Source organism: Nylanderia fulva, unplaced genomic scaffold (genome assembly GCF_048542155.1).
Source record: "Nylanderia fulva isolate GAGA-0341 unplaced genomic scaffold, ASM4854215v1 Scaffold31, whole genome shotgun sequence".
Taxonomy (NCBI): domain Eukaryota; kingdom Metazoa; phylum Arthropoda; class Insecta; order Hymenoptera; family Formicidae; genus Nylanderia; species Nylanderia fulva.
In genome coordinates, this window is record NW_028190379.1 from 1,427,231 (window position 1) to 1,440,273 (window position 13,043).

At 36.1% G+C, this 13,043-nt stretch overlaps 3 protein-coding genes across 3 annotated transcripts in view; 2 read left to right on the plus strand and 1 right to left on the minus strand.

Annotated features, from left to right (window-relative positions):
- LOC114933876 (alkaline phosphatase) overlaps positions 1–13,043 on the plus strand; it is a 254,391-nt gene that overhangs the window by 185,811 nt on the left and 55,537 nt on the right. The window contains exons 4-6 of the mRNA XM_085484700.1: positions 2,520–2,698; positions 9,214–9,421; positions 10,669–10,809. Coding sequence (XP_085340826.1) covers positions 2,520–2,698; positions 9,214–9,421; positions 10,669–10,809 — 528 coding nt within the window. The remainder of the gene's footprint in view (positions 1–2,519; positions 2,699–9,213; positions 9,422–10,668; positions 10,810–13,043) is intronic.
- The window catches only part of LOC114933926 (caspase-1-like), an 88,412-nt gene that overhangs the window by 66,194 nt on the left and 9,175 nt on the right, over positions 1–13,043 (minus strand). The window contains exon 3 of the mRNA XM_085484701.1: positions 10,645–10,829. The gene's annotated coding sequence lies outside the window, so the exon portion shown is untranslated. The remainder of the gene's footprint in view (positions 1–10,644; positions 10,830–13,043) is intronic.
- LOC146722480 (uncharacterized) lies at positions 3,128–5,734 on the plus strand. Its single transcript, XM_085484699.1, is given in 2 exon segments — positions 3,128–5,622; positions 5,624–5,734. Coding segments are annotated over 2 exon segments (1,800 nt in total). The 5' UTR covers positions 3,128–3,870; the 3' UTR covers positions 5,672–5,734.

Here is a 13,043-nt window from a genome sequence, read left to right on the forward strand (position 1 = left end):
GTGATCTAGATATATGTACAGAGATTAATACAATAAAAAAATTAATTCATTTAACAATATTACAAAATAATAAAAAGCGAAACATACTTGTGAAAATAAAAATAAAATTAAAATTTTAAGATGTCAAGAACGAATATAGTGTCGGTTTGACAACACGTCAAGACTCTTAGACGAGTTATGAGAGACTAAACCTAAATCAAACATATAATTAAATAATATTCTATACAATAATTTATTTTATTCAATTTTTGTTACAAAGAGGAAAATCGGGCTTCGAATCTTTAAAGATTCTAAAGAGAAAAGTGGCGGTAAAATTTTTGCATGAAAATCTATATATTCTCACATTGTTATAAGCCAGTTTAATTAAAAAAAAAATTTTTTCATTAATCTCTCCTAACTTTTATAATGTTCTTTTCCTATAATTTTCTATGCATTGCGTAGAATTTTCCATTCCGATGCAGAGAATTAAGCTGTAGCGCAGGTCGAACGGACAATATGGTAATAATTTCAGGCCGAGATATCGAGATCAAAGGATCCTTCGGCGTACCTTTAATGGAGAACCACGCATCATTACACTCAGGTTGATTAGCATCGAACCAGCCGGCACTAGTGCCACTCTCGTAATTACTGGCCTCTGGCAACGCGTTGCACACGTTTGCCAGAGAGCGAATCCTGCGTGCCAACTTAATTCCTTAGCTCGTTCGCGGGCTGAGGCAAATCCCCGAGACGGCTGGCAAGATCACTGCGAATGCTACTGTAATTAAAATGCGATCTCACGGGTTGAGGATCCAATTCTGCACCCATTCAATTCTTCAATTGAGTTATCAAACATTGTTCTCCGCTACTTTTATTATTAATCACCATTTCCATTCCTCGCGTATATCTAAATATCTCGAGGTAATATCGAAAACATGAAATTTATTTTATTTGGTTACATATAATTGAACAATTATTTTTTCGGAGATATAATATTTGTATATTCCATTTCGAATATTTTAAGTTTGTTAAGAGGGAAAATTTATCCCCAATTGTGAACAAATTGCACAGTTGGAAAATTTGTGTTATTAAATTTAACAGATTCTAGAGGTCCCAAACGATCCACAGAAATTTTTGTATTCATTCAACATAATACAGATATGTTAAATGGTGACACGAATATTACACTAAAAAAAATGACTAAATTAATAAATATTTATTTAAATAATTCTTAAATGAATAATTTATTTGAAATAAATAAATATTTTATTTGTTTTAAAAAAGATTTTCTTATATCAAATCAATATTATTAATTTCAAATAAATAATTTATTTGACAGTATTGAAATAAATATTTATTCGAATTCAATAAATTTTTTTCAGAATGTAAGTAATATTTTAACACGAAAAATGCACTAAATTCATAAATATTTATTTAAATAACTCCTAAATGAATAATTTATTTGAAATAAATAAATATTTTATTTGTTTTAAAAAAGATTTTCTTATATCAAATCAATATTATTAATTTCAAATAAATAATTTATTTGACAATATTGAAATAAATATTTATTCGAATTCAATAAATTTTTTTCAGAATGTATGTTGATATTTTAACACGAAAAATGCAAAGTATTAAGTAATTTGAAATAAATTTTGTGTAAAATTAACACAGTTTTAATGCGAAAATTAAGTAAAAAAAATGTTAATTTTACATTTCATTATCACTACTTATATTGTAGAATAAAATGAATATAAATATTGTCGCTAAGAAAACAGAGCATATTAATTATGTAAAGCTAAAAATAGGTGTACATTCCGTTTTTTTCAGTTGTTTTAATAATTTAACATTTAAGTTCAATTAACGTAACAGCAATAGGTATGTTAAATTAACACAGATAAATGTGTGAAATATTTAATATATTTTAACGGAGATTTTTTTTACCGAGAAAACACAAATTCTCCAACTGTGAGAATATTAGTTCGTAATGCGATAAACGCATTCGGGAAGGTTAAGTATTCTTCGGGGAGACACGGTTCTTGAAGGATCCGAATCTTCGTCGAGAGTTTAAGTTCGTCGAGAGAGGGATCGAGTAACACCGCAACGCACAACCACATCCAGTCGTTAAACGTGCGGTATACTCTCTCGATTCGACGAGATTCCCCGTGAATAATATACATCGGCCGACTTCTCCGGTAATAATCCTCGCGCATCTCCGTGCCAGCTCTAGTTCGACATTCGAAAATCCACTTCGGCCCCAATGAAGGATAAATCGTACTGATTCGCCTCGGGGATCGCTACTCGAGGAAATTTGTCTTCCGGGGTCTACGTCAAGTAAACCGGTGCGCGAGCTCGCTTAAATGCGATAAAGTCGGACGCGGATACGGACGACCGCGAGGATCCGAAGGGGTGATTTACGAAAGCACGTAGCCGGGAACTTCCAGTGGGAAACAAGGAGAGCAAGCGGGAGAGAAAGATGGAAGAAGGAAGGAGTTCACCGCGAAGGCGAAATATATGAAATTCGATTTTTTTCCCGCTCGCAGGCAAATCGACGGGGCTGGTTACAACCACCAGGGTCACACACGCGACACCGGCGGCTCTTTATGCGCATGCAGCCAGCCGTTACTGGGAGGACGACGGCAAGGTGCCACCTGCTGCACGTACCTCCTGCAAAGACATCGCGCGTCAGCTGCTCGAGAACGAGCCCGGCCGTAACATCACCGTACGTAATAATATCCTGGGGATATATGTATGTGTGTGTGTGTGTGTGTGTGCGTGCCTGCGCGTGTGTACTCTCGTATATGTGTGGCGAAAATGTATGGCGGTACTTTTTGCGTTTTATGTAGATTCGATGGCTATATTTCTTTGAATGCAGTCACGAAACTTGGATATGTCACGGGCGAAAGAAGTCGATATATACGTATATTTCATTTTGATATCTATAGGTCTTATTGCTCGTTTTTATGTTTTTTTGAACGCGACCCTCGATTATCACTTACAATATTATTATATATTAATATTTTTATATATTAATATATTTAATATATATTAATATATTTATATATTATATTTTTAATATATTTATATATTAACATTATTTTATATATTAATATATTTAATATATATTAATATATTAATATATGTAGGCATTTTTTGTATAAAGACGTTAACCGACGATGAGATTAGCTGATTTACGTGTTTTGTTTGTCGACCTCGTGCCGGGTACTTATTTATTTGTAATATTTATTATTGAAAGCGTTCTGAGCGATCCTTTGTTTGTCGAGAAAACCGAAAACACAGTTCTGCGCGATGAACAAAGGTAATTCTGATTGGTCCGATGTTTCGGGTAGGGAAGGTTTTAACACCGGGTATAAATATGCCGACTTTTTGGGAATCGGGACAGATCACAGTTGAGAACATCATCTTCGGGACGTTTTATCGAGACACAAGCACGCATTCTCTCACGAACCGGCAGACAATCCTTCATATCGAGGCGGCGGAAGGAAGACAGAGTAGAACCGGAACTTGGACAGCGAAGACGTTTCTGACTCGCAATAAACATATATATATATATCTTCCGAACCTGACTTCTTTTCCTGAGTCAACAAAATTAATCCGGCCTTCTCCTGCACTCCTACATTTCCTTAATCAATAATTAACTGATATATTCGATATTAGATAAAAGATACGCCTACAGTAAATCAGAAGTGGGATCGAGGCGTTGCACCCGGTTTCGCGAATTCGGCCTGGGAGAGGCGATTCGGGAGTTCGCGATACGCGTCGAGTGTGGGACGCGCGGGTTGAGACGATCAACGCATAGTGATCTTTGGGTTGCGCGAGTGTTGGGGACATCGCGGAGTGCCCGAGGAACCGATCGAGCAAATCTGAGGAACGATGGCGGAGTCGATGCAGCCGAGTGATTTCACCATCGCTGAGATGAAGGAGGCTCTTCGCGAGAAAGGACTGACCTTGGGAGGGTCGAAAGCCGAGCTCATCCAGCGCCTGAATGCCAACGATTCAGGCGTATGGGCGAGATTGAGCGAGCAACGGAGGCAGGAGAGATATTCGGATGGCATCCCGGCTTCAGGAGGTGTGCGTTCACCCAGTGAACAGGGTGACGCCATGGAGATGGAGACCGTGGACGATACGCCGAGACGAGGAGACCGAGTGAGGATGACGACGCCGGAACGGAGAGAGCACGACGACGCGACGCAGGCGGAACTCTTGTTACTGCGTCGAGAGCGAGAAATTTTGGAGAGAGAGCGACAGTTGCTCCAAAGGGAAATAGAGATGATGAGGAGTGCAGCCTCGACACCGACGATAACGAATGGCAGCGTCATTTCTGCGTTCGGCGGTGTGAGAGGAATCAAGGAGCTGCTGCCTGAGTTTGACGCGACGGACAGCACCTTTTGGAGATGGAGGCAGCAGTTGGAGCTGCTGAGACGCACGTACCAGTTGGACGAGAATTCAGCGAGAGTATTAATTAGCTCTCGGTTGAAAGGTCGTGCGTTGACGTGGTTCTACTCCAAGGCCGAGTATGTGACGCTGGACCTGGAGGACCTTCTGCGGGAAATGGAGTCGATGTTCGACCTGCGGCCAGGAAAGCTGACACTGAGGAGAGAATTCGAGGCTCGTGTGTGGAAAGGAGACGAGCAATTCTGCGATTATTACCACGAAAAGGTGATTCTCGCAAATCGCGTACCAATCGCGGAAGACGAGCTCCTCGATTACATCATCGAAGGAGTGACGGATCCTCGGCTGCAGAGTCAGGCGCGCCTGATGAACTTCCAATCCGGAAGAGAATTATTGAAGGCGTTCGAGAAGGTGGTCCGAGGGAATCCAAAGAGACCAGACGTCCGGCCAGGGAGAGACGGAGTGAGGACAACCAGCGGAGTCAGAGCAGAGGCGGCGACGCGGGAAGGCCCGACGAGGTGTTATAAGTGTCGTGAAACAGGCCATACCGCGGCCCAGTGTGTGCGACCGCAAGCGAAGCGAGCGTGTTACGTGTGCGAATCTCCGGACCATTTCGCCAGAGAATGTCCGAAGCGAAATCGGTCCGCGGCGTCGGAAACGCCGAACAGCGTTGCGCAAACTACGTCGATGAATGTCGTGCAACCGGTTGCGTTACTAAAACCATACATGATTACGGTGAAAATCAGGACTAAAAATGAAAATAACGGGTTTGATAATTATGTGGTAGACGCGTTGATAGATTCGGGTTCTCCGATTAGTTTGGTGAAAAGCGATATAATTCAGGGCGATTCACGTCTGCTCGAGAACGAGAGCATCGATCAATTTTGCGGAATCAACGGCTCGCGGTTAAATATCGACGGCATCGTTCACGCCGACTTAGAGGTGAGAGGCGTGCGTTTGAAAATAAAGTTTTACACGGTGCCTCATAATACGATGGCGTATAGTGTGCTACTCGGTAGAGATTTCTTGAATTGTCCGTCGTTGCGTGTTACTTTAGGGCAAGATCTCGAAATTGTAAGCACGGAAGAAGCGCGCGTCATTTGCCAAATGATGCATATTGAATGCGACGATAGTGTTGTACATCCGAGCGAAGAATTGAAAATTAATCCGGCGGTTGACAAGGATGCGGCCGAGAAGATTCGCGAGATCTATGAATCTCGTTATCTAAGTAATTTTCGAGCGGAGAAATGCGCGCCGGACTTCGAGATGGTTATCGCATTAAAACACGAACGACCGAGCGATGAGAATATAGAGTCTGCGTTGAATGATCCGGTGCCATGTAACATCAGGGACGTACATAGGTTCGTCGGACTCGCGAGTCATTTTCATCGATCTATGCCGAGATTTTTATTGGTGGCAAAATCATTGTACAATTTTATTCGAAAAAACTCTGTTTTCAAGTTTGGGCGTCACCTGTTTGTCGTCATCGACGTGTTCGCTAAATTTATCCGGCTCTACCCGCGTAAGTCAACAGCATCGGAGGAATCGGTAGAGTATCTCTTTAAATATTTCTGCGCGTATGGTAAATCGAGACGTTCAATTTCGAACAGAGGAACTTGTGTTAAATCTGACATATTTGAGAGATATTTGGGATCCGGTGCTATAGAGCACGTATCAATTGCTGTGGGCACGCCGAGGGCAAACGGACGGGTGGAAAATATGATAGAATGATAATTCCGATGGTAAAAAATTGAGCAGCGAGGTGATGCGAGCGATCTATTACGCGATCCAATTAAGGTGAGCGATTATCCGTAGCGCGACCTCGATACGAGATAAACCTCAGACAAATATTGACGAAGCGCAAAAGAAAAAAAACGAGACGTGATCTAATTTGCGACGGATCAAATGCACCCGTATATTCGAGCATGATTATATATTATTTGGTAAAGGAATTTTATTTATTGCGTATTGTAATTTTGGTAATAACGTTGACCGGGACGGTCAAAAAGTCAGGATGGCCGAGCTGTAGGCATTTTTTGTATAAAGACGTTAACCGACGATGAGATTAGCTGATTTACGTGTTTTGTTTGTCGACCTCGTGCCGGGTACTTATTTATTTGTAATATTTATTATTGAAAGCGTTCTGAGCGATCCTTTGTTTGTCGAGAAAACCGAAAACACAGTTCTGCGCGATGAACAAAGGTAATTCTGATTGGTCCGATGTTTCGGGTAGGGAAGGTTTTAACACCGGGTATAAATATGCCGACTTTTTGGGAATCGGGACAGATCACAGTTGAGAACATCATCTTCGGGACGTTTTATCGAGACACAAGCACGCATTCTCTCACGAACCGGCAGACAATCCTTCATATCGAGGCGGCGGAAGGAAGACAGAGTAGAACCGGAACTTGGACAGCGAAGACGTTTCTGACTCGCAATAAACATATATATATATATCTTCCGAACCTGACTTCTTTTCCTGAGTCAACAAAATTAATCCGGCCTTCTCCTGCACTCCTACATTTCCTTAATCAATAATTAACTGATATATTCGATATTAGATAAAAGATACGCCTACATATATATATATATATTAATATATTTAATATATATTATTATAATATATTTATATATTATATTTTTAATATATTTATATATTATATTTTTAATATATTTATATATTAATATATTTAATATGTATATATATATATATATATATATATATATATTAATATATTTAATATGTATATATATATATATATATATTAATATATTTAATATATTTAATATATATTAATATATTTATATATTATATTTTTAATATATTTATATATTAATATATTTAATATATTTATATATTAGTATTATATATATAATATATTTTTTTAGGATATTTTATGAGATTTTTTAACAATCAGAAATATATAACGAAATATTTCAAATAATAAATTTCCAATTATTAATAACAGTTATTAGTATTTCAATCGGAATTGTAAAAAACAATCGACCAAACTAGCGAGTAAGTAATTTATTCAGTTTCACGACGTTTCGTTTAGTTTTCCCTTGAAAAGGACCACAATCACATGATTGAAACGTTGTGAAGCTGACTAAATTATTTACTCGCTAGTTTGGTCGATTATTTTGTACAACTTCCACATTTCAAATAATATTATATGTATATTAAACTTGACCCAAACATCGACCGTTTCACAAATTGAATTACTTACGAGAGTTAGAAAACTTTGATTGATAAACAGTAATATCGGAGGACAGAATTATTCACGAATAAATAGGTTTTGCTCGAGGCGAAGGTAAGTTTCGCTCTGCATGCGCGGTGAAATTTCCAAATGAAATATTTAAAAATATATCGCGTCGCTCCGCTTCAACTTTCGCGAAAAGTTGAAAGATGCAAACGATCGGAGAGATGTAAAGCCTGTCCGATATGGTTACATTCGCGCCGGATGACGAACAGGGATTTTTACAGTTATGATTTCTCTCTGCATACGCGTGGACATAAAATTCCTATCGTGGCTCGTTTATCTCCTTTTTATCACATTTTATTACGTTCTTCTATCTTATATCGATAGACGTAAAAATATACGTGTCGCGGTTTTATTCACGCCTTTTGTCACATGACACGCTTGTTCCGCATTATTTTCCATCAGATCAAAACGAAGAAAGGAAAGCTTGGCGCATATTTTTATTTTTTCGAATCGGAATGTCATTATTTATTTGAAAGAAAGAGTATTTTTTTACAATCCGAGTTTTTTTTAATCCAAAGTTCTCTCGCACAGTTGAAGTGTTTTCTTCTCGAAAACGGTCTTCGTTAAAATTTTTGTGTTAATTATTTAACATATTCATGTGTTAATTTAACATACTGCTGTTGTGTTAATTGAATTCAAATGTTAAATTATTGAAAAAATATAAAACAAGTTCAATGCGCATCTACTTTTAATTTTACACAATAAATATGTTCCGTATTATTAGTGATAAAATTTATGTGTTGAAATTTAGAGGAAAAAATGTGGATTTTATTTTATAAGTAGGAAAAATAAAATGTAAAATTAACATTTTTTTAAAGTTAATTTTTACATTAAAATTATATTAATTTTACACAAAATTTATGTTAAGTTTATTCGAAATTTGCATTTATTTTATGTAAAAATATCAACACAACATTTGTGTCAGTCAATATTTAACATATCCATGTATTGTGTTAAATAAACGCAAAAATTTCTGGACCGTTTGAAACATGCGATATTTGTTAAATTTAACACAAATGTTTCAAGTGTGCGCGAAGTTCTTGATTCAACTAGTTTTAAAATTTAAATAATCGTTGATTATTGAATTAGGCCTGATTAGGAAGATGCTTACATTGCATTCTGGGACTTAAATTAACTTGCGAATTAAGTGCGGATTAATTAGCTGTTTTTACCTTTCCGGATGCCTCGTATGACGCTATTTTTAGCAAAAAAAAAAAGAAGTTCTTGCCTTAAAGTTTGAACGAAGCAAAGAATTCCGCAGGCGATTTCATTGAAGCGCCGCTTCTCCGGGAAAGTTTAAGGCAAAACTTTCTTTCTCATTAAAGTCGGTTCCGTGTCGTCCAGACGTTACTGATAGGCAGAATCAGAGAGGGTCGATGATTATATATCGTTTGTGATAAATTTTTCGATTTGTGGGAGAGAATCTTATAGAGAATCGGGCGATCGAATTTTGCGGAAGATTTTAATCGCTGAATTTTAATTGAGTTTTATCAAATTAAGGACTAAATTTCGCTCACACACACACACACAAATAAAGCTCTTATTTCTGCCCCGTAATCAGGTGGTCCTCGGTGGCGGTAGACGTCATTTCGTACCAAAAGTGACTTTAGACCCTGAAGAGCCGGATAAGGAAGGCAGACGACTGGACGGTCGAAATCTCATCGAGGAATGGTCGAGAAATCATCGTCGGAAAAACATACTCGCGAAATACGTCCATAACAAGGAGCAATTTGAAAACGTGGATCCGCGAAAAATAAATCGTCTCTTAGGTAAATTTGAATGAACTCTTTTATATACATATTTATGTCTTGGGGGATTTTACATTTTACTGTTGCGAATTAACCGCTCTCATTTTATTTTTTCATAGCCTGCTCGCTGTGAAACTCGATAGAGAATGCAAACATATAATAATGCTCGTTGGCTGTTTGGGCTTTATCCGACAAACAATGTATGGTTTTTGATTAACGATTTAATTTGCATAAAAAATACACGCGCGCTAAATTATAAATGCGAATTTGTCGCGGGATGTCGCCGGCGGCCTGCAAGAATTTAATTTCATCATTCGGCATTCTAAATTAATGCGATTGCTCGTCGTGTCATATTAATTGCGCGCTGTTGACAGTCTCGTAATCAGAGTAATTATTAGATATTCAGTGTTTGGAATATGAGATTACGTAGTGCTTATCGATCGTCATTGATGATGCCTTTATGTACCAGGCTAATAAGATAGAGTTACTAACTATGGAGTCAATGGACAGAAATTTTGACTTATTAATTCGTCGCGCATACAATCGATTAATAGTTTGTTGAACACAAAATGCAAAAAAATAGGAGAAGAAAATACACTTTTGCCAAAATATTTGTGTAAAACTGCTATTCATATAGAAGATTACAGATTATATGTAATTTCATATGAAATATATATTTTCAAGATTAAAAATATTCCCCTGAACGTGGAATTACACGTAGGAAATGTTAGTAATGTAAAAATGCTATAAATGAAATGCATAAATGCTTATATATAATAATAAAGTTCTAATAAAGTAAAAATATTAAATTTAAAATTACAAGAATTTTGCGTAAAAATAGTAATTTATCTATTTTACATTAATATATATTTTCACTTTTAAAAATATGTAAAAAAATCACAGTCGAATTAATAATCAAGTAATTCTGCCAGTTTTGAATAAGTAATTCCCACACTGTAAAAAAATATGTAATATGTTACACAAAAATATGTAAAGTTACATAAATAATAAGTGTAAAATTACACGATAAATAATAGAAATGATTACCTTTTCATTATTTATCATGTAATTTTACATTTATTATTTATGTAATTTTACAAAATTTTTTTACAGTGCATGCAAAAGTGCACGGATTTTTTTCACTGATGTCCTGATTTTCCTATTTGTTCTCCCTCGACTTCCTTATTTGTCGATACGATTGTGAACTTGTTTCCGCGTAACACGATCCAATTATTTGCTCTTACCCTTTTTTTTCCTCTTCTTCGTAGGTCTCTTCGCCTATTCTCACATGGACTTCGACGTCGACCGAAACACGAACGACACCGGCGATCCTTCCCTGGCTGAGATGACGATTAAGGCACTTCGGATACTTGAGAACAATCCCGAGGGATACTTCCTCTTCGTGGAAGGTAAGTCAGAAGTTAGAACACTAGAGAAAGAGCCACTTACAAATTTGCGCGTCGGTGAAAGGAGGTGAAGGATACATCTCTAGCGAGAAGACATCAACACCAAAAGCCGTATTGAGACATTACTTTGGGAGAAACGAGACTCGGAATTCTTTTGACGATTTAAACAACTATCGATAGGTACAATAGTCCTTTAAATTTCCCAACGATTTTGCGCTGAAGGAAATAATTTTTTTCATCTTGTTTCTTTAACTCTCAATATACCATTTTTTAAATAATAGCCTCGAAACAAATCGCTGTCTTCTTCTCTTCGTGAACTGAAGAGAACTTGAACGGTTTCTTAGGAGTTAACCGCTTCCGCGACGCGGTTTATGGTTTGCGTTATCGTATCGGAAATTGGTTTCCGTACACATAAACAATATATATCACCATCGCACCTTCCGATTGATCAGTGATTCTCAAAAAATATATCGTGACACATTTTAAATACACTGACAAATTTTTAAAATAAATATATTTGCAAATTTGCGATAAAAAATACATTACGTTCTTCGATTTTATTAACTCATACATTTTTTTTATATATAAAAAAGTTTTATATTTTTTTTATATATATAAAAAAAGTCACGACACTTTCCATTTACACGAATAATGCGCAAACTACAGAAAAAACCTAAGAATTAATTAGTAGTTTGATCCTCGCGCGGCCAAAGTAAATAGTTTATTCAAATGAGGATGAATAATGATGATCGATGAACGCGTGGTAGCATCAAAATTCATAATGACATCAACCGCAATTTGTTCTATCGATCTATCGTCCCGACCATCGCGCAAGTGGCGGATTGCCTAAAAATGGCGGAGAGTTAAAAAAAAAAGCATACACGAATGACGTACAGAAGAAAAAAAATATAATTTGCAATTCAATGGAGCTGTCCGTTGTGTAAAAGCAACGCTTTTTATGCATGTTTGCACGTCCAAATTTCGATTTAGTCAGCAATGCAATAAAGGGCGATTATGAACAACGCGAATGTGCATTATGGATAAATCATTTTCCATTCGTACACATTCGCGGATTATTCGATTCTGTAAATTGAGAACGCGCGCGATCAGCGGGTTGTTTCGGTGATTTTTGAAAAACCGTCCGACATCAAGAAGATGACAAATAGCGGGCGATTTATAATAGAAGTAAATCATGCATTAATATACAAACGCACGACGGATATTAATCACGGTACAAGAGACTTTTATTTATATCGAGCGCGCGAGAATTATGGCCATTTGCAAATATTTTGCGCGGTTTTGGAGTGGAATTTTTATCGAAAATTAGAAAAAAAATTTTATCTCTATTTTAACAGAGCTCAAATATATACATATATGTATCTTTTTGCTCGAATCTAACGCGAAATTTAACTCGTAGAGATAACACAATGCCCTTAATAAAATGCGGGCTAAATCGAAACTTGTCAAACATTCAATCCTTATATACATTTCTTATCGGAAAATTCAACAATTTTATATTTCATAGTTTCTCCTTATTCGAGTCAATAATGATTTTCGCGAATTTGGATCAAGAATGACACACAGTTGAAAAATTTCTCTTAATTTAACATAATATTGATATGTTAAATGGAGACACAAATGTGTTAATATTTTAACACAAAAGAAATGCAAACCTTCAAATAATTTGAAATAAATTTTGTGTAAAATTAACATACTTTTAATGTAAAAATTAATAAAAAATATGTCAGTTTTAGATTTTATCACTTATATTATAAAATAGAAAATCAACATTTTTTTCTGTAAGTTTTAACAGAAAAACTTGTCACTAATAAAGCAGAACATATTTATTGCGTAAAATTAAAAATAGATACACATTGTGTTATTTTGACATTTTTTTCAGTTCTTTTAATAATTTAACATTTAAGTTCAATTAACAGAACAGTAATATATTAAATTAACACATGAATGTGTTAAATATTTAACAGAAAAATTTTAACGGGGACCGTTTTTAACAAGAAAATCCAAATTTTTCTACTATGTGCAGGAATATATGTTTGCAACTCGATGAAGCATTTTTTTGCAAGAATAAAAAAGCGTCTTTCTTTCTTATATGACAAATTAATTTTCAATTATCGAGCTTTTTATTATTATCGACCGACATTTGACATTTTTTTTGAACGAAACATGTTTTCGAAAATGTTGTATCTTCAGTTAGGAGATTAATAATTCTCCATCCT